Source organism: Myotis myotis, unplaced genomic scaffold (genome assembly GCF_014108235.1).
Source record: "Myotis myotis isolate mMyoMyo1 unplaced genomic scaffold, mMyoMyo1.p scaffold_m19_p_1, whole genome shotgun sequence".
NCBI lineage: Eukaryota > Metazoa > Chordata > Mammalia > Chiroptera > Vespertilionidae > Myotis > Myotis myotis.
Genome location: NW_023416313.1, coordinates 203,714,954 through 203,742,057, shown reverse-complemented (window position 1 = coordinate 203,742,057; position 27,104 = coordinate 203,714,954). Strand labels below are relative to the sequence as shown.

The 27,104-nt window shown below is 39.1% G+C and overlaps 2 protein-coding genes across 7 annotated transcripts in view; one reads left to right on the top strand and one right to left on the bottom strand.

The window, feature by feature from the left end:
• Positions 1-1,440: 1,440 nt before the first annotated feature.
• FCF1 (FCF1 rRNA-processing protein) lies at positions 1,441-19,809 on the bottom strand. 2 transcript variants are annotated; one of them, XM_036313079.1, is made up of 8 exons: positions 19,670-19,809; positions 19,301-19,368; positions 17,821-17,892; positions 17,090-17,238; positions 12,750-12,822; positions 4,727-4,814; positions 2,461-2,555; positions 1,441-1,736 (listed from the first exon to the last, which is right to left on the bottom strand). In XM_036313079.1, exons 1-8 carry the CDS (start codon positions 19,670-19,672, stop codon positions 1,688-1,690), a joined length of 597 nt encoding a protein of 198 aa, XP_036168972.1. In that variant the 5' UTR covers positions 19,673-19,809; the 3' UTR covers positions 1,441-1,687. The 2 variants fall into 2 exon arrangements, with proteins under 2 accessions (XP_036168972.1, XP_036168984.1); XM_036313091.1 differs by lacking the exon at positions 19,670-19,809 and having other exon boundaries at positions 19,301-19,662.
• Positions 19,798-27,104, top strand: part of AREL1 (apoptosis resistant E3 ubiquitin protein ligase 1) — a 43,604-nt gene continuing 36,297 nt past the window's right edge. The window contains exon 1 of one of the 5 annotated variants that reach the window (XM_036313015.1): positions 19,798-19,936. The gene's annotated coding sequence lies outside the window, so the exon portion shown is untranslated. Of the gene's footprint in view, positions 20,016-27,104 lie in introns of all 5 variants that reach the window. The other 4 variants (XM_036313066.1, XM_036313049.1, XM_036313011.1 and 1 more) reach the window with 4 other exon arrangements.

Below are 27,104 nucleotides of genomic sequence, written 5' to 3'. Positions count from 1 at the left end.
AGAAACATCTATCAGTTGCCTCCCCCATGTCCCCTATTGGGGGTCAAGCTGGCAACCTGGGCAGGTGCTGCGACCCAGAATTGACCCTCCGACCTCTCAGTGTATGAGATGACACTCTACCAACTGAGCCACAGTGGCCAGGACTCAAAACATTTTAAGAGGTTGCAAGAAAGGCACCTAATGTTTATGTAGATTGCCCAACTAATATAGATATTAATTGGTAAAATCAGGATTCTAACCCTAGTAGAATGACTCCACACTATTTGGCCTTCTAATACAATTTCCTTTTTCTAGACTTGAAATACAAACTTTACAATATACCAAATTGTCATAAATATATAGGGGTTCATGGACTTTTTATTGTTTTAGTGATCTATTTGTCTGTTCCTACACTACCTTGTGATCATTTAAAATATCTATTCTGCCCTGGCCGGTATGGCTCAGTTGGTTGAGCATCATCTCATGAACCGAAAGGTCACTGATTGGATTCCAGTCAGGGCACGTGCCCAGGTTGCGGATTCGATTCCTGGTCGGGGTGAGTATTGGAGGAAACTGATCACTTTCTCTCTCACATGGATGTTTCTCTCTCTCTCCTTTCTCTCTCTAAAATCAATAAAAATATATTAAAAAAATAAAGTATCTATTCTGATCATGTTATTTATCCAATTTAAATTTTTAATAACTCCTTACTGACCTCAAGATCAAGTCCAAACTCTTTAGCAAGTCACATAAGGCCCCCCCTCCCTCCCACCTCGTACCTTTAGAGTCCCAGATGTGGGTACAGATAACTTCCCCCTACGTTCTAGTTATAAAAATCTCCTGGCAGCTTCTGAACAGGTGAAACACATTCATTCCATGTAATATCTGTCTCCATGCCTTTATGTTTCCTGCACCTCATTTTCTTTACCTCATTTACTAGGCAAGGACCTATTTATTTTTAAAGATTAACTCAAACATTACTACCTCTAGCCTTTCCTCCCTCCCTTTCCCAACCAAGCAGAAAGAAATCATTCTCTCCTCTTTTGTTTCTAGTTGTCATACTTTTTTTTTTTTTTAATATATTTTATTAATTTTTTACAGAGAGGAAAGGAGAGAGATGAGTTAGAAACATTGATGAAAGAGTGAAAGAGAAACATCGATCAGCTGCCTCCTGCACATCTCCCACTGGGGATGTGCCCGCAACCCAGGTACATGCCCTTGACCGGAATCGAACCCGGGACCCTTCAGTCCGCAGGCCAACGCTCTATCCACTGAGCCAAACCGGTTTTGGCTAGTTGTCATACTTTTATTCTAGCATATTATTTTACTGTAGTTATTCATCTACATGTTTCCCTTTCCCAACATAATAAGAGTGTCTTGATGGTAGGACCATATCTTATTAAGTACTGAGTATAACCTTAATAAGTATTGTTGAATAAATAAAATAAAACAACAACCATGAAAGTTGTGAGCAATCATCTGATTTATAAAAAGATGTAACAAAATTTTAAATGATACAAAATATCATTTTCAAAACAACATCAAAATCATTTTCAAAACACCACCAAAAAGTGAGTGTATTTAACTGTTCTCAGCTCATAACAGCAAATGTGTGAGTGGCGCAACAATGCATGTTGTAGCATGTTTAATAAACCTGCGAAAGAGAAATTTGGTTGAAGGAAAGCAGAGAAACTTTGTCTTTTAAGTATTAGAATCGAGGGGCTCCATAATCATCTGGCATCCGCTCAATGTTGTACCTAATCAGGAAAAAAAATTAACACTGGTAAGAAAGGCGGGTCCAGGAGCCACCTAAAAACCCATTCTTTACTGACAGCGATGCTCTTACCCCCTCACTGTGAATCCTTTTTGTCAGTCAGAACATTTTAAAGGGATATCACAGTGAGTGATCTGAAGCAAAATGCTGACTATAATGTCTTTTCTTTATTCTTCAAAGTCAGAAAGTTACCAACGGGGGGAGCTGGGCACTGAGTCCAGGTAAGCGCAACTCCCTCGCCCATATTATTCCCTCTATATTGTGCTCTCCCCAGGCTGAGAGGCTGGGCAGTAACAGTCTGAGGACTGGCATGGGAACATCCAAGAAGGATAAAGAGCAGCTTTTCATTTTTTTTTTTTATAAATAAGCAGATTCCCAGAGGGGTGCTAATCACATGCACTAGGCTTTTAAAATAAAAATTTCTGGCCAAAAAGATTAGTTTGAATTAAATTACTGCTTTGCATTTAAAGCAACATGTCACTCTATTTCTTCTGTTAATCATATTGCAACAATGTGAATGTCTGCCTCTTTCCTAAATCCTACCTTATCTTTTGCCCTTGTTCTTGTTATTTTGTCTCACGTTTTCAAATACAATTATGTAAGTATTTGATACAACAATCTCTTTTAAATTCTTCTATAATCTGACCTCATTTTTAATTGATATCAACTATATACTTTTAATCACTTCCCCAAGAGGAAGTTCTCACCTATGGTTAGAAATGTACATGATGGGAACTCCAGGGATCTTCCTGATTCTTCGTTTAAGGTCCCGGTCAACTGTGGCCACAATATAACACTTGTGCTATAAGAGATACACATAAAGTTTATTGAGTCTACTTAGTGATACTATAATGGCACAATCACTATCGAGTCTGAAGAATTAATTCATTTTCACAGTACATAGCAAAGGTTATAACAATTTGTAGAGTAGATACTATGATTGAGGAGCTCATGTTTATAAAAGTTATTAATGTTTATTAATGTTATCATGTTTATTAATAAGTTGTCCAGGGCTGAATGTAGCTCTGAGAATCTTGAGGGGGAGAAGACAGAAAAGCTAAGAGTTGTAATCCATTTTTTGTCTCATATGTGGAAATGACTTTTTACATCTGGGGTAGAAAATTCCTTGATTTTGGGAAAATGCCCCAAGGGACTCTATGCAAAGGCAGAGTAAGTGCCTAAGATTGGAGGGCACAGCTTCTGCCTTTCTCAGGATTGTAAGGCCTACTCTGAGGCCTTCTAGTGGTGGAGGTAGGCTGCCCTCTTGGTCCTGAAGCCAGACTAGGATCTCCAGGACAGGTCTTAGCCTAGCAACTCTGAAAGCAATATGTAGCTGCCATCTGCGAGGTAATTTATGTTGTACTTTACTTCTCTCATACCCAAACCTCCCATTGAGTTTTATGACAAGTTGTAGCCTGATGTCAGCTGTGCTGTGGGAAATTAAGGGAAATGCTGGACATGCTCATGAATGGAGTTGCTAAAGGGCTGACAATGTGGTCATTCAATGAAGATAATTACCCACAGGCTCTTATAAGGGTAAACAGTAGCAGAAGTTCTTGTGGTGGCTGCCAAGAAATAAAAAACCAACTGATTCCAGGGTCTTTGTAAGATGGCACCCTGGGAGACTTAGATGCAACTGAGAAATGCTTCTGGGTTGGGCACGGTAGAGAGGAACAAAATTCCTTTGTGGGGAGTAAGTGGACTGGAACCTTATTTTAGATTCAGAGAGGTGAAATCTGGTATAAATTGACCCTTGAAAAACATGGGTTTCAACTGCTTGGGTCCACTTATATGTGAATTTTTTCAATAAATACCTGTATTGTTTTTGTTCTGTAGTTGGGAGTCTGCAGATGTGAAGGACGGACTGCATGCATTGATCCACATCATATCTATCTATCTATCTATCTATCTATCTATCTATCTATCTATCTATCTATCTATCTATCTATCTCTAAAAGGCTAAGCCACCATCTGACCATCCGGTAGGTATGACACACACTGACCACCAGGGAGCAGACACTCAATGCAGGAGCTGCTGAGCTGCGGTGACCTGGTAGTGGCAGTTCTCAGGTGATGCACCCCGGAACCAGAGAGGAGGGAGCCCGATTCCAGGATGTGCCACCCGAGAACTGCCCTCTCTCAATCTGGGACCCCTCCGGGGATGTCAGAGAGCCAGTTTCGGGCAATCCCTGCAGGCCAGGCTGAGGGACCCCACCTGCCAGAGGGACCCCGCTCACTGCGCAGAAGCACTTCAAGCCATGGTGCTGCCCCAGGTGCAGCCGGTTAGGGAGGGACCACCAGAGGTTGGCTCCAGGGCATGTCTTGCCCAGTCCCGCCCCGCAGGCCACCTTCTAATTAATTTCCTTTCAATGTGCATGAATCCGTGCATTGGGGCACTAGTTTTATATAAGAGACTTGAGCATTTATAGATTTTAGTACCTGCAGGGGGTCCTGGAACCCAATCCCCCATGGATACCAAGGGACAACTTAAGTTTTTGGGAGTCAAAAGTTAGACAATAACACAGATTTTCAACTGCGCAAGGGGTCAGAGCCCTAACCCTGGCGTTGTTCAAGGGTCAACTGTATTATCTACACTCACTCACTTGAATCATTTTATAGAAAAGATTTACGGAATAAAGAATCAGTAAGTGTCCCAAATCACACACCTAATAAATGCAGGTGCTAATATCTGAAACCCATGATCTTTCCATTATGCTATCCTATACATTTCTAATCCACTTCCCTCAAGTAAAAGAGGGCACCTACGATTACTATGAAGGGATTCTCTCTCTCTATGTATATGTATATGTATATGTATATGTATATGTATATGTATATGTATATGTATATGTATTACATTACCATTTAAATTCCTAGCTACTTTTCTGACCATGAACATTCAGGAGACAATAGTTTGCCTTCTCTCTTTTTTTCATTAAGCACACAAAGTAAGCATTTAAAAACTGACGATACCTGAGTTACTCTCTGTACTAAGCAGTCATCTGCATAGGTTCCTTTGTGTGTGCATGGTAATCGTTCAAATCTTGGATCCTTGGCGATCCTAAAAGGTTATAAAAGCGGATTAAGGAAAACATTCTGGCAAGTGGGTAACTTTCTGAGTCTCACTCAGTGTAAAAAGAGTAACATGACCTATATGTAGATCTTAAGGCATCCCTCCCCTCATGAAGCTTACCTTTTTTTAAAAAAAATATTTTTGATTTCAGAGAGGAAGCGAGAGGGAGAAAGGGAGAAACATTAATGCTGAGAGAGGATCACTGATTAGCTGCCTCCTGCACGCCCCCTACTTGGGATCGAGCCCGCAACCCAGGCATGTGCCCTTGACCGGAATTGAACCTGGGACCCTTCAGTCTGCAGGCTGATGCTCTATCCACTGAGCCAAACCAGCTAGGGGTGAAGCTTACTTTTTAATTGGAAAGAACTTATAGAAAAAAGGAAATTAAAATTTCCTGACTGACAGCTGGTGTGTCTTAGGTCATATATGGTAATCTTCATAAAACTCTGAATTATTGTATTTCCTTTTGCAGATGAGGTAGCAGATTGAGATGAATTAATTTGTTTAAAGTAAGCAAGCTGGGAAAGCCAGGATTCAAAACCAAATCAATTTTAACCCAACCAATTCACTTTTAGGAAACTGTCTTACACATTGTACAAGAATGTAGGCACAAGGATAGCCACCACAGCATAGTTTATAAACATAATTTAAAACTGGAGATACAAAAACAAAAACAATCCCTGGAGATAATCACCCGGCCAGTGGGGCTCAGTGGTTGAGCGTTGAGCCATGAATCCGGAGGTCATGGTTGATTCCCGTCAGGGCACATGCCTGGGTTTTGGTCTCGATCCTCATTAGGGGGTGTGCAGGAGGCAGCCAATCAATGATTCTTTCTCATTATTGATGTTTCTAACTCTCTCTCCCTCTCCCTTCCTCTGAAATCAATAAAAGCATATTTTTTAAAAAAAAAAACCTTGAGATAATCTGAATATCCATCAAGTTAAATACATTTTGATACCCCATATCTTATTTTTTTAAAAAAATGAGGTAGAGTTGTATGTATCAATGTGGAAGGACCTATAATAACCTGTTTAATAAACAAAACAGGCCACTGAACTATCATTCAATTAAAAAAAGACAAGTCTCTTTTCTCTAGATTTGCATTTGCCTGGAGAATATATATTGACTATATACCAATCCTTCTCAGTTGTCAATTCCAGGGGAGGAAAATGGACAAAGTGTGAATATGGAGGGGGAATTTTACTTTTTATTGTACAGGGTGTGGCAAAAAGTTTACAGTTATTCATATGGGAAATAATATAATAATAATATAAGAATAAACTATTTTGTGTACTCACAACTGTAAACCTATTTTTGTCCCACCCCATATGTATTTGTTTATATTGTTTGCTATTAGAAAATTGTATTATTTTTATACAAATGTGAAATAGAAAAACCCAAGTCTGTGATCCCCAGAGCCGTACTCTTTCTATTACACAATGATGATGAATAAAAATACACGGCAGCACACAGGTACCAAGTGCAACAAAAATACTCCACATTGCAGAGTTCAGAGCTAAGTCAATGTGGGTTGGGTATATTTAAGAAAAAATTACATGGAGATAAAAACAAAATGAAGATGAAAGAACGTTCCCAGCAAAGTTAAGGCAGGCACATTCCAAACAGGGAGCCAACACATCTGTAAAATGGCTTGGGTGTGTTCAGGGCAGAGTGAGAAGAGTGCTCGTGTAGAGGAAAGTGAGAGAGGACTGGAAAGGCAAGTTGAGGACAAACTGGGACGAGTCTCCAATGCCAGGCTGAGGAGTGTGAGCTCCAGGACACAAGTGATGGGGAGTCATGAAAGTTTTCTCCAGGACAGAGTAACACAAGCAAACCTTTGTCTTAGGAAGACTAAGTGGGCTTTGGAGAAGAGGACACACTAGAAGAAAGGAAGACTGGCCGCTGAGAAACGAGGTAGGCAACAGTCTAGGTCTTTGCTCTTATTTGTTATCCCTTTACTGCTGAAGTCACCGTTCTCCTCCTTCCCACTGTTCTTTCCCAGAAATATACCAACATGCTCTAGGACCTTATCCATCTTAAAAAATAAAAACCTTCTTTTTACTAATACCAGCCCCTCTAATTAACAACCCATTTCTCTGCTTCTCTTCATAGCCAAACTTGGTGCCTCCATTTGTGCTTCAGTGTTCTCTCCTCCCATTGTTTTTTTTAAATTACTTTTTAAATAATTGCCTCTTCTCACTTTTATTTGAAATATTTCAAGTATATAAAAAAGTATAAAGAATGCTGAACTGTATCCACCATCTCGTTAAAGAAATGAAACATTACAAATAAAAATGAGTAAAGCCCTCTCTCCAATCCTAACAGATCTTTTTACCTCCTGACAAGTAACTATTATCTTAAACTTGGTATTTATCAGTCTCACGTAAGTTTTACTGTATATGTAAAATTACATATGTATGTACCTGTAAACAATGTAGCTTGCATGTTTTTAAAAAAATTTTTATTGATTGATTTTAGAGAGAGGGAAAAAGAAAGTGAGATAGAAAAGAGATAGATAGATAGATAGATAGATAGATAGAATCAAATTCTTGTTCCACTTATTTATGCATTCATTGGTTGATTTTTGTATGTGCCGTGATCGGGGATTGAACTTACATCCTTGGCGTTTGGGACAACATTAACCAACTGAGCTCCCCGGCCAGGGCCTAGTTTGCATGTTTTTAAACATCAGATAAACAATATGTTCCACATATGTGCTTGCTTTTTTTTTTTTTTTACATTGTTTTGAGAGACTTATCCATATTAACATGCAACTCTACATTCATTTTCACTACTGTGTATTTTATTCATGAGCATTCCACAATTTATTCATTATCTTAATGGATCTTTTTTTTTAAAATATATTTTATTGATTTTCCACAGAGAGGAAAGGAGAGAGAGAGAGAGAGAGTCAGAAACATTGATGAGAGAGAAATATCGATCAGCCGCCTCCTGCACATCCTCCACTGGGGATGTGCCCGCAACTCAGGTACATGCCCTTGACCGGAATCGAACCCGGGACCTCTCAGTCCGCAGGCCGACACTCTATCCACTGAGCCAAACCAGTTTCGGCTTAATGCATCTTAATAGCTGCTTATACTATGCATATAAGAAAAATTCCAATACTTGTCTCCAATACATGTAAATGAGCTTCTCAAAGGCAGCCACCCCCCCGCTTTTTTTTTAACCAGACTCACAGTATGAAATACATTTTACCTAGCACTCAGTATAAAAGTGAAAAAAAAAAGTTCTGTGATATAATAATCTGTGCTACATGCAATGCATGCTGGTATTTTATAGTTTATTCTATACTTCATTTAAAAAAGTACTAGTTGTTAAACAGACTTTACAACCTATAGATTTGTGATTTCCCAGGTTGAAAGACACAGTATTGTAAGAATATGGACAACCTCGATTTTGTCAGATATTACCAAATTGCTCTCCAAAGTGACTGTCCAATTTATATCCATAGCAACTGAGTATGAGAATTCCCATTGCTCCACATTCTCAACTATTCTTCACATTGTCAAGCATACTTTAATTCTTGCCAATCTGGGTATGAAATGATATTTCATTGTGAATTTAAGGATTTTGTCTTTATCTTATAGATTTGTAGTTTTTTATATGTTTTAAAAATAAGCCCTTTGTTGATTATATGTGTTACTAATATTTGTGGCTTGTCTTTTCACTTTATCGTGTCTTTTGTTATAGAGAAGTAATTGATTTCAATATAGTCAAATTGATTAGTTTTCCATTGTGGTTTGGACTTAAGAAATCCTTGCCCACTCCAAAATCATTAAGATATTCTCTATATTTTCTGTAAAAGTTTAGACACTTAATCTACCTGGAATTGATTTTTGTGTAAGAAGTGAGATAATAATCCAGATGCAGAAAAAGCATTCAACAAAATCCAACACCTATTTTCGATAAAAACTCTCTGCAAAGTGAGAATAGAGGGAGCATATCTCAACATGATAAAGGCCATATATGACAAGCTGACAGCCAACATTATACTCAATGGGCAAAAACTAAAAGCATTTCCTCTAAGAACAGGAATAAGACAGGGATGTGCGCTTTCACCACTCATTCAACATAGTACTGGATGTGCTAGCCATAGTGATCAGAAAAGAAGAAGTAAAAGGCATTCAAATTGGAAAGGAGGAAGCAAAACTCTCATTATTCGCAGATGACATGATATTGTACACAAAATACCCTAAAGACTCCATAAAAAAACTACTAGATTTAATAAATGAATTTGGCAATGTAGCAGGATACAAAATCAATACCCAAAAATCAATGGCTTTTTTATATACCGATAATAAATTCTCAGAAAGAGAAACTAAACAAACAATCCCATTTACCATTGCAACAAAAAAATTAAGATACTTAGGGATAAATGTAACCAAGGTGGCAAAAGACCTGTACTCGGAAAACTATAGGATGTTGAAAAGAGAGAAGATATAAACAAGTGGAAGAATATACCATGTTCATGGATTGGTGGAATCAACATCATTAAAATGTCCATAGTACCCAAGGCAATCTACAGATTCAATGCAATCCCTATTAAAATACCAAAGGCATATTTCACAGAGCTAGAACAAACTCTCCATAAATTTATAGGAATCAAAAAAGACCCTGAATAGCTGCAGAAATTTTGAGAAAGAAAAACAAAGTTGGAGAAATCACAATACCAGATTCCAAGTTATACTACAAAGCTACTGTAATCAAAACAGCTAGGTACTGGCACAAGAACAGGCATAAAGATCAATGGAACAGATCAGATAACCCGGAAATCGACCTAAGCCATTATGCTCAATTAATATTTCACAAAGGAGGCAAGAGCATACAATGGAGCCAAGAGAGTCTTTTCAATAAACAGTGTTAGGAGAATTGGAAAGATATATGCAAAAAAATGAAAGTAGATCACCAACTTACACCATACAGAAGAATAAATTCAAAATGCATAAAAGACTTAAATGTAAGTTGTGAAACCATAAAAATCCTAGAAGAAACCATAGGCAGCAAAATCTCAGACATCTCTTGTAGCAATGTGTTTACACATACATCTCCTAAGGCAAAGGAAACTAAGGAGAAAATAAACAAATGGACTCCATTAAAATAAAAAGCTTCTGCACAGCAAAAGAAGCCATCAACAAAACGAAGAGAGCCCATTGTATGGGAGAACATATTTGGCAATGATACATTTGATAAAGGGTTAATATCCAAAATATATAAGAACTCATACAACTTAACAAAAGGAGACAAACAATCCAATTAAAAAATAGACAAAGGCCAAAACCGGTTTGGCTCAGTGGATGGAGCGTCGGCCTGCGGACTGAAGGGTCCCGGGTTCGATTCCGGTCAGGGGCATGTACCTGGGTTGCGGGCACATCCCCAGTGGGAGGTGTGCAGGAGGCAGCTGATAGAAGATGTTTCCCTCTCAGAGATGTTTCAAACTCTCTATCCCTCTCCCTTCCTCTCTGTAAAAATCAATAAAATATATTTAAAAAAAAAAAAAGCTGTGGTACATTTATACCATGGAATACTATGCAGCAATAAAAAAGACAGCATGGAGGGACCTGGAGAATATCATGCTAAGTGAAATAAGTCAGTCAGAAAAAGACAAGTATCACATGATCGCACTCATATGTGGAGTCTAAGTAACAAAATAAACAGATGAACGGAGTGGATCCAGAGACAGAGGAGGGAATCTCAGAGGAAGGTGGGGGAGGGTGGGTGAGTGGGAGGTAATCAACCAAAGACCTTGTATGCATATATGCATAACCCATGGACACAAACAATAGGGTGCCAAAAGCCTGGGGCAGGAGGGAGGGGGTCAATGGGGGAAAACAGGGGACATATGTAATACTTTTAACTTTATAAAGAATTATATATTTTAAAAAATCATACTCATTACTATAATCACTGGTCTCAACAGAAAAGTCTTTAGTATTGGGAATGTGATAAGCTCATGATTTTCCAAAATTCTAATTTTCACTTGTAAGCTCGAGTTTTATCACTGGTAACTAATACAGTAAGTTGTTTTCCTTAGTGACAGGTTTATTGCATTTTTGAGAAGATATCTGCTAGATAGCAAAGCGTAAAATATCAGTCTGTCAGTTCTTCACATAAAATTACATTCCAGCCCAGGCTGGTGTGACTAAGTAGTTAAGAGCATCAGCCTGTGCACCAAGACTCGTGGGTTCAACTCCTGGTCAAGGGCACGTACCTAGGTTGCTGGTTCGCTTGTGTGGGAGGCAACTAGTCGATGTGTCTCTCTCACATCAGTGTTTCTTTCTCTCTCTCTCTCTCTCTCTCTCTCTCTCTCTCTCTCTCTCTCTCTCTCTCTCTTTCTCCCTTCCTTCCTCCCCTAATCCCTCTTTCCCTCCCTCCCTTTTACTCTCTTTGTAGAGTAATAGAAAAAATATCCTCAGGTGAGGATTAACAACAACAACAACAAAATTATATTCCATGAAAAAGCAGCTGGTTCAGCCCACAACTCAAACAAGCACACAAATGCTTTTCAATGAGCAACCTTCATCTTTTGGCATCAGAAGTGCTTTGTGTGCACTTCACATTATCACAAGGAACACTGATATGTACTCTAGAAAGGAGAGTTAGTAAAGTTAACAAAATCGATTGTTTCATTAAGAACATTCTTAAATGACTCTGGCTATTTAAAATTTATTCTTTGTGGGGTTTTTTAAGAGGAAAGGAGAGGGAGAGAGAGAAACATTGATGTGAGAGTGCAACATTGATCAGCTGCTTCCTGCACGCCCTCTACCTGGGATTCAGCCAGAAACCTGGGCATGTACCCTGACCAGGAATCAAATCAGCAACCTTTCAGTTTACAAGTATGGGTTGAAGCCCAACCAATTGAGCCACACCAGCCAGGGCTTTTTAAAAAATTGCCAGTGGGTTAAAAACAAACAAAAAATACAAATAGCATTATTTGGTCCATTGCTTTGATTTGTACTAAGGCACCAAACCAGCATTTCCACATCAGTATAAAGGCAATGTTTTCATATTATTATGAAAATGGTTTTGCAAACTCCCTGCAAAGGTCTCTGAGACTCCTAGGGGTCCATGACCATACTTTGGGAACTGCTACTCTAAATTCAAGGGTACTTTCTAGAGTAAACTCAAAACTTAGAATATGAATTCTCTAACTGTGCGACTCCAAAGGAGCTGTCTAGATAAACTAATAGGAAGACACTTTCTAATTGAAAATCGAATTAAAAGGAGGCCCACAAGATCAATATGACTAAGTAACTCAGTTCACAATAACCAAGACATAGAAACAACCTAAGCATCTTTCGACTGATGGCTAGATAAAGATACTGTGCACACAAATACAATGGAATACTAGTCATAAAGAACGTGAAATATTGCCATTTGTGACATGAATGGACCTTGAGAGTATCATGTTAAGCAAAATAAGACAGCAAAGGACAAGAACCACATGATTTCACTCATATGTGGGATATAAAACAAAAAGCAACCAATGAATAAACAAAAGTCACAAACAACAGTATGGTGGTTAACAGAGGAGAAGGGGGTAGGAGGAATATGGTGAAGAGAGTAAAAGGGGTCAAACATATGGCAACAAAAGAAGACTAGACTTTGGGTGATGAGCACATAATGGGATATACAGATGTTGTATTATACAATTGTACATCTGAAACGTGTATATAATGTTATTAACTAATGTTTCCCAATAAATGTAATTTTTAAAAAAGGCTTCAGCTTAAAATGTCTCTAGCCTTCAAATGTTTGTGTTCTTGACCATAGTTAACTAATTTTATACTTTTATTTAATCTACTCAGCTAAGAAATCTTTGGACAGCAAACAGATGAAGAAAGGTCAAAAGAATATTCAGTATACCAACCTAGAACAAATCTAGACCAACCAGCTTCTTCCTACCTTAGAGCCACTCGATACTTCTGCCCCAATTTCTCAATTTCAGCCATTACACAGTCAGTTATACAGGGGATACCTGCCAGAAAAAAATACCCACATATTAATAAAAGAACTTGTGAATAAACTGATTTTACTCTCTCTGAATTATATCCTGCCAAGAATCTCAGGAAGACCCATGAGCTCGGCTGATGTGGCTCAGTGGTTGAGCACTGACCTACGAACCAGGAGGTCACGGTTCAGTTCCCAGTCAGGGCACAGGCACAGGTTGTGGGTTCGATTCCTGGTCAGGGCTCATACAAGAATCAACCAATGAAAACATAAATAAGTGGAACAACATATCTTTCTCTCTCCCTCTCCCTCTCTAAAATACTTCACTTTAACACAGACATATTCACTACAGCCTTGTTTATAACAGGGTAAAAACTAGAATTACTGACAGAAAAACATTCATGATATATTTTTTCAATATAAAAAGCAAGGAGAAATGGATAAATGTGATCTATCCATACAATAGACTATTACTTGGTAATACAAAGAAATGCTGTACATGCTTTAACATAGGTGACTTTTGAAAATGTTGTGCTCAATAAAAGAGGACAAATATTTTATGATCCCATTTTTTTTTTTTTTTTTTCATGTTGATTTGTTTTTATTTTTATTTTTTTTATTTTTTTTTTTATTATTTTTTATTTTTTTTTTTTATTGCTTAAAGTATTACAAAGGGTATTACATATGTGTCCATTTTTATCCCCCCGCCCTAGACAGTCCCCTAGCCTCCCCTATCCCCCAATGTCTTATGTCCACTGGTTATGCTTCTATGCATGCATACAAGTCCTTTAGTTGATCTCTTACCCCCCTACCTCCTGCCCCGCAACCCTCCCCAGCCTTCCTGCTGCAGTTTGACAGTCTGTTTGAGGCAGCTCTGCCTCTGTATATGATCCCATTTTAATGAAATGTCCAGAATAGCCAAATCTACAAGACAGAAAGCAAATTGTGGTTGCCTAGGAATGGTGGGAAAGGGAAGAGTTTAGGGATGTTGGCTAAGGATCCACAGTTTTGTGGGTTTTTTTAATAAATAAAAATGTGGGTTTTAAAAAATTGATTTTCAGAGAGATAGGAAGAGAGAGGGAGAAACTTTGATGTGAGAGCAAAGCACTGATTGGTCACCCACCACATGCCCTCTACTGGGATAGAGCTCAAAGCCTGGGCAGGTTCCCTGACAGGGAACTGATCCCGAACCAGCAACCCTTTGGTGCATGGGACGGCGCCCACTGACTGAGCCACACTGGCCAGGGCAGTAGTGAAAATTTTAAAATATTGACTATGAATACACTAAAATCCATTGAATTATATACTTTAAACTAGAAGCCCAATGCACCGTCCGCCGCGGTGGCTGGGGGGTCTCTGCCTCGGCCCCTGCTGCTGCGGCTTTGTCTGGAAGGATGTCCGGTCTAATTAGCATATTATGCTTTTATTATTATACATGGGCATATTACATAGTATATGACATATCTCAAAGCAGTTAAAAAAAAAGCACAAACATACATAGTAAGTAATGTATGATCTGTTTTCATTAAAAGAAAAACAACCTTCACCGTACAGAGATTGTATATGAATTTTTAAAACCGACCCTCTCTGAGGTAAGGCATTATAGGGAACTTTCATTTTTTTTTAATGCTATATATTTTTTCAAGTACATTAATACTTTTGAAAGCAAAGTACAGAAATGTTAAAATCACTATAAAGAAATGGAAAGTAATAGGAAAGAGGACTGATGGGCATAAAAGAAAGCAGATGGGAAACTAACTATTCTTTCTTGTTGGAGTAGCAGATGGAAATGGAATATCCCAGGAGCTATGAGAAGGTCAAAGGGACATCTTCAAGGCAAGAAGAAGATAAAGGCCTTCCTTTAAGTATAAAGGCAAGTGAAGAAAAATTAGTAAGCAGAGTTTAAAACAATTATTCTCCTAGGTAAGTGAGTTTGCACTTACTTAAATGTTTCTTCAGCATTTAGTTTGAGGTATTATGATACACAAAAGACTGCAAAAAGTGGTATCCTCCTTAATAAGCTTGTTTTTAGAAAAGGCATTATAGCTGTCCTCTAAAGCATCCATATCTAGAGAAAGCCTAAACAGGGCTAAAGCTCTCTTAAACAATCATCATGTAGATAATAATGGTGGAGCTACAGCATTAAGGAAACAGTTCACCTCCAAGGGCCAGGCTTGTACCCTTGATCCATCTCATTTACAAACAGGTCACAGCATTCCTGAGAAGCTGGAGAAGCAGCTAAGACAACTATAAGAAACACCATAGAAATACAAGAAGTCTACCAAGTTTAGTGTCTTTCCTCATAAAGGGACTGCTTAGTTCACTCTTACAGTCATGTTAGTGCCCCAACTTGAGACTAATCTTTATTATTTCTAAGAGATTTTAAAAAAATTTAAAGTATTACATATACATAGCTTTAAAAAGAAATACAGAAAGGCCTATATGAACAAGTAGCAGTCCCCTGAAACTTCCCTACCCCATCAATTCTGATCCTTAAAAAGGTAATTATTTTACTCTATTAGCTGTTTTCCTCACTTGGTAGTTACCTTCGTATATTAACATAATAAACTTTGTAGTCACTTAAAAAATTTATATATTTTTATTGATTTCAAAAAATATTTTTATTGATTTCAGAGAGGGAGAAAGAGAGAGAGATAGAAGCATCAATGATGAGGCAGAATCATTGGCTGGATACCTCCTGCATGCCCCACACTGGAAATGGAGCCTTCAAACAGGGCATGTGCCCTGACCAGGAATCGAACCGTGACCTCCTAATTCATAGGTCGATGCTCAACTACTGAGCCATTGAGGCCAGGCACACTTTTTTTTTTTTTTTCAGGCACACTTTTTAAAAAAATATATATATTTTTTATTTATTTCAGAGAGGAAGGGAGAGGGAGAGATAGAAACATCATTGATGAGATAGAATCATCGATCAGCACCTCCTACACGCCCCACACTGGGGACTGAGCCCACAACCTGGGCATGTGCCCTTGACTAGAATCAAACCTGGGACCCTTCAGTCTGCAGGCTGGAGCTCTATCCACTGAGCCAAACCAGCTAGAGCCACACTTTTTACATTTATTCATTTCAGACATTTAAAGAATTTAGTTTTTATCTATCATATCCTTATACCATCTTGCTAGTTTTAATACATCAATAAACGTTTACATTACTATCATTCTATGTTACTCATTATAGTATCTTTTAAATATTGAAGGAGGTGCAAATTTTTCCTTTGATTCCAATAATTCATTCATTATGGAAAAGCATAAGTCTACTTTTCACTTGTCCCTTTAACCAGATGACTGGAAAATATTATGAATATAAACTCACCACAAAATGCAACAGATCTCGCTATTAGTAAGTTATTCCTTTTTATATGGCCTCAATTTTCTTTTCCCTATTCACGATAGTGAGGGAAGACCATTTGAAGGAAAGGACATCTAAATACTCAAGGGACATTTATTAATGGTAAACCGTATACCTAGGTGTAAACTACCCCAGATCCTTTGTGGTACAAATAAACACCAAAGTAGGAAGCAGTGACCATCATCACTTCCGGTTCTGTGATTGTAAATGACAAAAAGTCTTATTTCGCTTTTCTATACTGGAGTGGAATGAAGGCTTCCTCCTCAATGTAAAATAATAAGAATATATATACTGAGAAATATAATAAATTTTCATTTATCCCAAATTTTACTTACTTAATTTTTTATTGATTTTAGAGAGAGCAAAGGAGGGAGGGAGGGAGGGAGGAAGGGAGGGAGAGAGAGAAGGAGGGAGAGATAGAGAGATAGAGAGAGAGAGAGAGAGAGAGAGAGAGAGAGAGAGAGACTGATGTGAGAGAGAAACATCCACTGGCTACCCCCATATGCATCCTGACCAGGGATCAAACCCGAAACCTGGGTTTGTGCCCTGACCAGGAATCGAACCTGCCACCTTTTGGTGTACAGGATGATGCTTCAACCAACTGAGCCACACTGGCAAGGGCTACTCATTTATCCAGAATTTTAAAATCCAGAATTAGGAAACAGAAAATTCCCCTAGTATTTTCAAAGGTATTGTCCATAATAAGTACCTAAGCACACTAAGTGTTTTCTGAATTGAGAGAATTTATTCCCAGTCAAGTTTGCATTAGACTTCAATTTATTAAAAATGGTCATTGCTATGGTGAGCACATTAAATGCCCAGCAATTAAGTTAACTAGAACCCCATTCCCCTCTTTTCATGTATTTGGATAAATATGATTATTCTGTATAAACGTCACAGAAATGTAAAAGTATGATACTCACACTTGGCATAGAGACAATCCATCATTGACTGCACTAAGTCCAGTTTGGCCTTAATGGAAAAGTTGATAAAGTTGGTATCAACAAGGATGTGGTAAGGTGGGCCTAGCTGTGTGTTATATTGGAAGAATAAGCAGGAGGGGTGTTGGGGGCTGAAAGAGAAAGAAACAAAACACAAAGTAATACCTACATTGATACTTTGGTATGAACAAAAAGAGTCTCTACTTGGAACAGATTGCTCTACATTAAGCTCTTTTTTCTTTGTTCTTGGAGATAAATCCTGTGATGGTTTATCCATCACCATACTAGGGCAAAATGAGGAAAATAAGCAAAATGTGATGAGGTTTCAAAAAATTAAATGTATTTATTTACAAGAAATAACCTTTATTCTAAAAATATGGTCTTACTATTTTTTTGATGATACATTCTCTCTTTTAAGAAATGCCAGTGTGTTAAACAATGACCATTATTTCTTTTGAAAGATTCTTGGCAAAGAAAACAAATAATGATATTAGATTTAATCCCCAGGATTTTAAAGAAAATTTTACTGCTCCATGAAATAAAAACATTTGAACCATTGGAGTTGGTATATGCTTATCAATATCACTTTCATATGCATAGTTGTGCTAGACTTAGAAATGACTGAGCAAATCAGTTCGGGAAATCCTGGATTTCTAAGGGGTCTATGGTTTTAGAATGTTTTAAAGGAAAACGTGAAAATGTTGATTACTCACACTTCTCTTTCTTTGAGTGCACTGGGATCTTTTTTTTCTTTCTTTTTAGGTTTTAATCTATCCTTTTCTTTACTAGGGAAAAAAAAGTAAATTAAATGCAGGAAAGAAAAACCAATAGTAGTTATAATCTCATTCAAAATTTAAAGTTTCTTTTTGTCTTCAGAGAAAATCTTACTTTGTGACTTCTTTACATTAGTATAAGCATACATTTTTTAATAGATTTTTAAAAATTGATTTCAGAGAAGAAGGAAGAGGAAGAGAGAGATAGAAACATCAATGATGAGAGGGAATCATTGATCGGCTGCCTCCTGCACGTTGGATGGAGACTGCAGGTATGTGCCCTTGACCAGATTTGAACCTGGGACCCTTCAGTCGGTAGGCCGACACTCTATCCACTGAGCCAAACTGGCTAGGGCTAAGCATACATTTTTTACATTAATATAAATACATATATTTTTGAGCACAAATAACTGTGTGGGAAGTTTACATAATTCATTAGACATAATTAAATTTAACAATCTCTCGCCAAAAACCCATAACATTTTTTAATGGATAAATAAATGTTGGTTATACTATCATTTCTTCTTTAGTCAGAAGCTTTTTATCAAAGATCAAAATCCACTTTCTAGCAGTGGGTAAAAAGGCTGATGTTTGTCTTCAGATGCTTCAACAGTAGGAACGAGGGAGGAATCCCCATGCACCTTTTATAGAGGGCTAAAATGTAACCATACAAATACAAAATTTAACCTTTAACTAGAAATAAAGTATTATTAATGGGAAATTTCCTAAAAATTACATAATACACACACTGAAGGCAGAAAATACAATTTAATAACTCTGAAAGCTCTAATGGCCATTCATTTGTATTGAGACTCTTAAACACAATCCCAGTCCTTACTAACTTTGTCCATTCTTCACTGAAGCTGTGAAGCTTTTCACACCCTCCTTATAATAGGGAACATCATTCCACTTTCTTCTTCCACAGTCATCTGAATTCTTATGAAATTTATAAAGTGAAGACATCTAGGTGTTTCCCATTCTTTCTTTCAAAAATATTTGAGTGTCAGGTGCTGGAGACACAAGACAATGATCACCTCTGACCTCACCTTCCTTCAACAATTATAACATTATTTTTCCTATCGAATGTAGTAGTCTAATGACAAGAACATAAATATAATCCCACCCACTTCACAGAAATATTAGGAGGCTTAAATGTGATATGGTAGGTAAAATATATAAAAATGGTGGCACAAAGTGAACGCTTAGATGTTTAATTCCAGCCCCATTCACCAGCGTACTCCTTCAGCAGCTAAGTGGCTGTTATACACTAGACTATCTCATGCTATATACATACATCCAAGACACAATGCTATTTATTAAAAGTGAATGCAAAGTAACAACAAAAGTTTTAGCTACTTATCCCCTCGTGACTTCTACATCTTTGGGCAGTCTATGAACCCCGTTGATTCCAGACACTCACAGCCTCTGATCTCTGAGACTAAGCATTCGCTTCATGGTCGCATACTTCCTTGTTTTCTTTTGCTTCCCCTTGAAACAGAAATTTTAGAGTTAAGAGTCGGAAAATACATCCCATGTTCTTGAGTTCCTTCCTTTCTTTTGCCCATTCCCTTCCCTGCTTCCCTCAAACAACCCAGTTCCTCTGATCCTCTCTGCCCCAACCCGGCCCACTCCCTGCTCGCTGGAGCATTACAGGCCCCGCTTGGAGCAGTTTAAGAGCTAAGATTAGAATGAAAACAAGCAGGAGCATGAACACTGGCCGGGGGATGACCCCCTCAATCTCCGCTCAAACGCGGTCGGACCACATCCCTTCTCAGTCCTCCCCTCTCACCATGTTCACGCCGCACTCTTGTTTCTTCCGGAATCACCGCCGGCGCGACACTTTTACGTCACCCATAGACTGTTTCCGGCAAAGGCTAGCCCGGAAGCGGAAGCCGCTTTGGAAAACGGAAAAGCCCGGAGCCGGTTTCCAGCCCGGGTGGAGATCTGCACTTGGATCCCTTGTGGGGCGAGCCGAGGGCCGGTCTTCTGCCGGGGGCGGCGCCGCCCGTTGGGGCAGCGGAGCTGGGACGTCGTCGCGCTGCGCCCTCCAGCTCTGGTAACGTCTCTCTCCCCGCCGCTCCCGCGCGAGGCAGAGCCGGAGGACCCGCCTGCACCGGAGTCCGAGAGAGGACTGGGTGTGTGGGGTGGGGCAGGGGGCACCGGGGGCGGAATTCGGGTGGTCCGGTAGTTTTGGGAAACGCACTCCTCCCTCCCGCGGCGCTGGGCGTCAGGTCTCCGTGGTGCCGCTCGGAAGCTCTGGTTCCTGCCCGGTTCTCCTGCCCGCGCGGTGCTTTCTGCAGCTGGTGGGCGAGAGTCCAAGAGTCTTCCCGAGTGAACACCTTTTGTTTCTCTCGGAGAAGGGAGGGATGAAGCAGCGGTTCGGGGTCCTTTAGAAAACGAGTTACCAAGCCAGGGAAATGGTGGGGAATAGTGGAGATTTCTTGTGAAGCCTGGGTGTATCATTCCTAGTGGGAAAGGGGGCGTTTTAGAGGACAAGAAGGGAAAGATAACTCATATTTTGCGTACCTGCTATGTACTCCGGTGGCTTGTGTAACCTTCTGGAGATCACGTACCCCTTGAAAGGTTATGGAAAGCCAGGGGCGATTCTTAAAAAATGGGTACACGTACAGTATCTGTTCCTCAATTTATGAGACACGTGGATTGCGAAGTCCAGCCGTGGATCCGCTAGGTGTCTGTGAGCTTACGTCTATCTTGTATACTGTACCTGGCACTTTATATTCTTTGACCTCCACGATAACTTAAGTATCCTCATTTTACATATGAGGAAGCTGAGATTCAGACTTTATTCGGGGGGGTTATTTGAGTCTGTTTGAATCCAAAGCCTGTACTTTTTTTTTTTATTGCAAAGCTATCCTAGTGTTTGAGATTCAAAAAGGTTTAAAAAAAAAAAAAGCCGACTATTGCATGACCCTTACTGTAGTGGGTTGGTTAACATGAACTTTGGAGTCTGACTGATGTGGCTAAAATCCATTCTCTGCTTCTTACCAGCTATATGACATTGGGGGTGTCCATGTATCTGTGCTTCAGTTTCTTCATTTGTATAAATGGATGTAATCATAATACTACCTGTCTTACAGGGATGTTGTTAACACTAAATATGTTAAAATGTGAAGTCCCTAGAACTGTGTGTCCATCACAAGTAAATCCTATTATTGTGATTGTGTCTTCCAACATAGACTATGTGGTGGTATTATTTTGTGTCAATTGTATTTTAATATACAGGATGTCCCCCAAGTGTATACAAACTATAACAGCTGATAGCTTAAAAAGAAGTGTATTTTAATAGATACTGCCTTTATAATTATTCAAAATGTGTGTATATATTTTTTGCTCTATTTTGGAAATGAGTTGATAACCTAAAGAACCTTATTAAGTTTTCAATTCTTAAAAAGCTCAAAGGAAGGATGATTCCTCATGTTGATTTGAGTATAGACAGTTTTTGTCCTGCTTCTTTCTTTTTATTTTTTATTTATTATTTGTTTATTTATTTATTTACTTCTTTCTTTTTAAACATGCATGCATTTAGATAGCTTGCAGTTCACATATATGACTTTGTAGTCTCTGAATTTTTTATGTTGAAACAGTTTTATTATTAAAGTAGCTACAGATACTCTACGTGCCTCCTGCCATCACTGGAAGTTCCTAATCTTTTCAGAACAGCTTGTCTGTCAGTCAAACTGTCATTCATGGGTAGAGCTGACAGTGATCACTTTTTTGATACGTTAGAACTTTTTGGTTATTAGGCAATACACTTTTTTAGTAAACATGATGAGTTTGTTTTTTTAAAAACATCTGGAGATTGATTCGCATACATAGGTTTAGAGGGAAAATTGCATATAATTAAATAGTAATTTGCATTTAAATTCGGGCATTGAAAAATTAGAAACACTTTCCTCGTAGTATGTATTCTGAACTTTGGAATCCATGAACAATAACATTTTTTAAAAAACCCCAAATAGCTTATCATATCTATTCTAAGAATTTTCTGATTTCCTTGATTGTTAATACTTACTTAGGGAGCTAAATTACTATAGGAACACCATGGGGGATGAGAACATACTTAGAGAAATATGTTTTTGTTGCATTGTAACTTGATTGCAATCTGAGATTCTTTTAAAAAAATATTTTTATTGATTTCAGAGAAGAAGTGAGAGTGATAGAAACATCAATGATGAGAGAGAATCATTGATTGACTGCCTTCTGCACAATCCCCACTGGGGATTGAGCCCCAAACCTGGGCATGTGCCCTGACCGGGAATCAAACCATGACCTCCTGGTTCATAGGTAGATGCTCAATCACTAAGCCACACCAGTGGGCACAATCTGAGATTCTTTTAAGTCCAGTTGCTCTTTTTTTTTAAAAAAATATATTTTTATTGATTTCAGAGATGAAGGGAGAGGGAGAGATAGAAACATCAATGATGAGAAAGAATCATTGATTGGCTGCCTCTGCACGCACCACTGGGAAAAGAGCCCGCAACCCGGGTATATGCCCTGACCAGGGATCCAACCAGTGACCTCTTAGTTCCTGGGTCGACGCTCATCTGCTGAGCCACACCTGGCTGGGCCGCAATCTGAGATTCTTATGGTGTAAGATTAAAGTACTCAAATATAGGATGTTTTGGTGGTGATGAGAGGGAGAGATGGTATTGCTTTGTGTTTAGTGGGAGCAAAAGTAATTACTTTTTATTGCATACTTGTGAAAAATAAATGAGTTTAGCCCTCCTCAGCAGTCAAGAAGGTTATTTTTTATTTTTCCTGCAGTCTTGAAGAGAAAAAATTGCTCAAGGCATTCATTCCACAATTTAAACTCATTATTGGGCTTGGACTTCATCCCCTTCACTAATTGGTCTAACTTACTAATTTAAGTTGATAACAGATTTCTTTATACAATTATGGATGGTGCCCTGGCTGATTTGAATCAGTGCAGCGGTTCTCAACCTGTGGGTTGCAAACAATGAAAATACATCCTGCATATCAGATATTTACATTATGATTCATAACAGTAGCAAAATTACAGTTATGAAGTAGCAACGAAAATAATTTTATGGTTGGGTCACCACAACATGAGGAACTGTATTAAAGGGTCGCGGCATTAGGAAGGTTGAGAACCACTGGAGAGCATCAGCCTAGGCCAGGGGTGGGCAGACTTTTTGACTCGAGAGCCACAATGGGTTCTTAAACTGGACTGGAGGGCCGGAACAAAAGCAGGGATGGAGTGTTTGTGTGAACTAATATAAATTCAAAGTAAACATCATTACATAGAAGGGCACGGTCTTTTTTTTTTTTTTTTAGTTTTATTCATTTCAAATGGGCCGGATCCGGCCTGCGGGCCGTAGTTTGCCCACGGCTGGCCTAGGCCTAGGACCGAAGGGTTGCAGGTTCTTCAGCCCTGGTAGGGGCACACGTGGGAGGCAACCAATTTATGTGTCTCTCTCAAGTTGATCTCTCTCTCTCTCTCTCTCTCTCTCTCTCTCTCTCTCCCTCCCTCCCTCCCTCTCCCCCTTTACATCCGCCCCCATAGGTAGTATTTTGCACCCCTTCATTCCCAAAGCACTATTAACTTAGTGGAAGAGTTGGCTTTGCTCCCAAGAGGGTGGTGTGAAGTCATCTGAGAAACTAAGAGCTGATCCTGATTGAAGGGCCCTTCCTGGGCTTCCCTAACACGGCGTCCTCAGTGTGCTCACCTCATAGCTTTTCCTGCATGAACCTATCATGTTGTTTTCTTGTCTGTCTTCTTTACTAACCTGTATGTTTTTAGGAGGTCAGGGACTGTCTTACTCATTTTGGAACCCTCATGGTCAACATATTGCTTGGCATGTGGTTCTTTTTTAAAAAAAAAAACATTTTATTGATTTTTTTACTGAGAGGAAGGGAGAGGGATAGAGAGTTAGAAACATCGATGAAAGAGAAACATCGATCAGCTGCCTCCTGCACACCCCCTACTGGGGATCTGCCCGCAACCAAGGTACATGCCCTTGACCGGAATTGAACCCAGGACCCTTCAGTCTGCAGGCTGACGCTCTATCCACTGAGCCAAACCGGTTAGGGCGGCATGTGGTTCTTAATACACATTTGAAGAAATTAACAAATTTTTGTTTGGTAACTGATTATTAGGCCAACAGAAGTTTTGTCTTGAATACCTTAAGTGTTGAGTTTCTTCTTTTTCTTTATTTTTTAAAATATATTTTTATTGATTTCAGAGAGGAAGGGAGAGGGAGAGAGAGAGAGAAACATCAATGATGAGAGAGAATCATTGATTGGCTGCCTCCTGCATGTCCCCTCCCCCCACTGGAGATTGAGCCCACAACCCAGACATGTGCCTTGACTGGGAATCGAACAGTGAACTCTGGGTTCATAGGTTAACTGCTGAGCCACACCAGTCAGGCTTGAGTTTCTTCTTTAAATCGAGCCTTCTTAGGTTGCCATTTCTGTGGTGAGTTGTTTGTCTTCCTGGAGTCTTAACTAAAGAATGCTCTTTTTTTTTCTTCCTTCTGATTATATAAATAATTTGTTTTCCTTAAAAATAAGAGTAGAGCCCTAGCTGGTTTGACTCAGTGGATAGAGCGTCGGCCTGTGGACTGAAGGATCCCGGGTTCGATACGGTCAAGGGCAAAAGCCTGGGTTGCAGGCTCGATCCCCAGTAGGAGGCATGCAGGAAGGAGGCAGCCGATCAATGATTCTCTTTCATCATTGATGTTTCTATCTCTCTCTCCCTCTCCCTTCCTCTCTGAAATTAATAAAGATAAGAATATTTAAAAATTCAAATAAAATAAAAAGAATAGAATTGAAAGTAATGGATGGTGGTAGAGGTTTTGTTAGCTTTTAAATATATGTGTGACAATTCCAGTTCCACCACTCTGGGCTGTAGATCTGGCCATTTGCCTGCCACTTCATGCACAGTTAATGAAATAACTTCCTAGACTTATTGAGGGAGACGACTTGTCAGATTCAGAGAATTGGTTTAAAAGTTTTCCTGTTATAGCCAAGACTCAGTGGCCCAAGGTCACTTAAGCATAAAAGCTTTCATGGTGTGGGAACACAGGGGTCCATCCTAATTCTGTGGATCAGACACAGTAGTGTCAGTTTGGTAAGTAGACAAAAACATCAGGATAAGAGGGAGTTGTAAATAAAAACTGCTATTTTCTTGATTTAGACTAAGGACTGTGATGGGGGGCGGGCATAAACGAGCCAGTTTTCTATTTTGTTTTCCTCCAGATATTTCACAAAGTTACAAAATGAATAATGATTAAATTGTCACTTCTCCCCGTTTTACTCAAATTAGCTTAAATCCCTTTTTCTACTTTCTCTGACATGTTAATGTATATATGTGTGTGTGTGTGTGTGCGTGTGTGTGTATATATTGACTTCAGAGAGGAAGGGAGACTGGGAGAGACAGAAACATCAATGATGAGAGAGAATCATTGATTGGCTGCCTCCTGCATGCCCCCTACTGGGGATGGAGCCCGCAACTTGGGCATGTGCCCTTGACTGGAACTGAATCTGGGACCCTTCAGTCTGCAGGCTGATGCTCCATCCACTCAACCAAACCAGCTAGGACCTCTGAAATATTGAGAATGGCAAACTGTATTCCAGGGGTGCAGTTGAACCTAAACTGTGCTTTCATGTATACTATTAGTTTCATTTTGAGTCTGAAATGTACATTTTGAGTCTAAAAATGTACTGCTATTGTCTTGGTGAACTTAACCTTTAAAGCCTAAATTTCCTTTTAACCGGTGAGTGATAACTCCTCCAGCCTCCTACCAGGTTAGAGTGACTCAGTGTGGTGAGAACAAACTTACAAAAGCTTCTCTTTAAAACTAGGAGGATAGTTCATTGTCCCTGACTTAACTTGAAGTTGCATGCTGTGGGTTTTGGAATTTTGTTGTTGTTTTAAGAAGCAGCATCAGAGGACCAGAGGTTTTATGTCATTTTGAAGAGAACTGAGGGACTAAAACCGTGGCTAAATTTAGAAATGCCATTTATTAGGGTGAAGAGGGGGGAAATCTGTTAAAAGATAAACATCTTTCCAAAGTCTGAAATAGTGCTTGGTAATGTGGAAGTTGAAAGAAACAAAGGGATAATAAACCTGAGTAACTAATTATGAGATAAATGGAATGCAGGAGTTTTAAAACTCTTGTTAAAATTTTTGAGAAGAGATTTTCTTTTGCGAAACTTTTAGGTAAAACTTCTAAGAGAAAACAGAAGAAAATCTTTGTGACTTTGAGTTAAGCAAAGATTTTTTAAAAAATAGGACACAAAAAACACAAACTATAAAGGAAAAAAATTGATAAGTTGAATGTCAGTAAACTAAAACGTTTACTCTTTTTAAAAACACTGTTAAGAAAATGAAAAAAAAAAAGCCACAGGAAATATTTGCCCAACATATCTATAATAATAAAAGTGTAATATGCTAATTAGACTGGACAGGCAAATGACCTTCTGGACGTCATTCTGGATGTCCTTCTGGACGAAGCCATGGTAGTGGGGGCCGAGGCAGAGGCGGTTAGGGGTAATCAGGTAGGCAGGTGAGCGGTTAGGGGTGATCAGGCAGGCAGGTGAGCGGTTAGGAGCCAGCGGTCCCGGATTGCGAGAGGGTGCAGGCCAGGCTGAGGGACCCCTCCCTCCCCCTGTGCACAAATTTCATGCACCAGGCCTCTAGTATCTAATAAAGGACTTGTGTTCAGAATATATAAAGAAGTCTTACAACTCAATAGTAAGAAGATAAACAGCTCAATTTTTTTTTTAAAGACTTTTCTTTACCTTTTTTTAAAAATATATTTTATTGATTTTTTACAGAGAGGAAGGGAGAGAGATAGAGAGTTAGAAACATCGATGAGAGAGAAACATCGATCCAGCTGCCTCCTGCACATCTCCTACTGGGGATGTGCCCGCAACCCAGGTACATGCCCTTGACCGGAATTGAACCTGGGACCTTTCAGTCCGCAGGCCAACGCTCTATCCACTGAGCCAAACCGGTTTCGGCAAACAGCTCAATTTTTTAAAAATGGCAAAAGATTTAAATACCAGAGAAGGCTCTCATATAGCCAAAAAAGATATGAAAAGACACTCAATATTGTTAGTCCTCACTGGCCAGCATGATTCAGTGGTTGAGCGTTGGCCTATGAACCAGGAGAGCATGGTTCCATTCCTGGTCAGGACATATGCTTGGGTTGCAGGCTCAGTCGCCACTGTGTGGCATG

Coding starts and splice junctions, on each gene's coding strand:
- FCF1 (XM_036313079.1), bottom strand. Junction 17,239..17,820: donor GCACTCAAAGAAAGAGAAGT/GTGAGTAATCAA, acceptor TTTCTCTTTCAG/CCCCCAACACCCCTCCTGCT. Junction 1,737..2,460: donor ATGTACATTTCTAACCATAG/GTGAGAACTTCC, acceptor TTTCCTGATTAG/GTACAACATTGAGCGGATGC.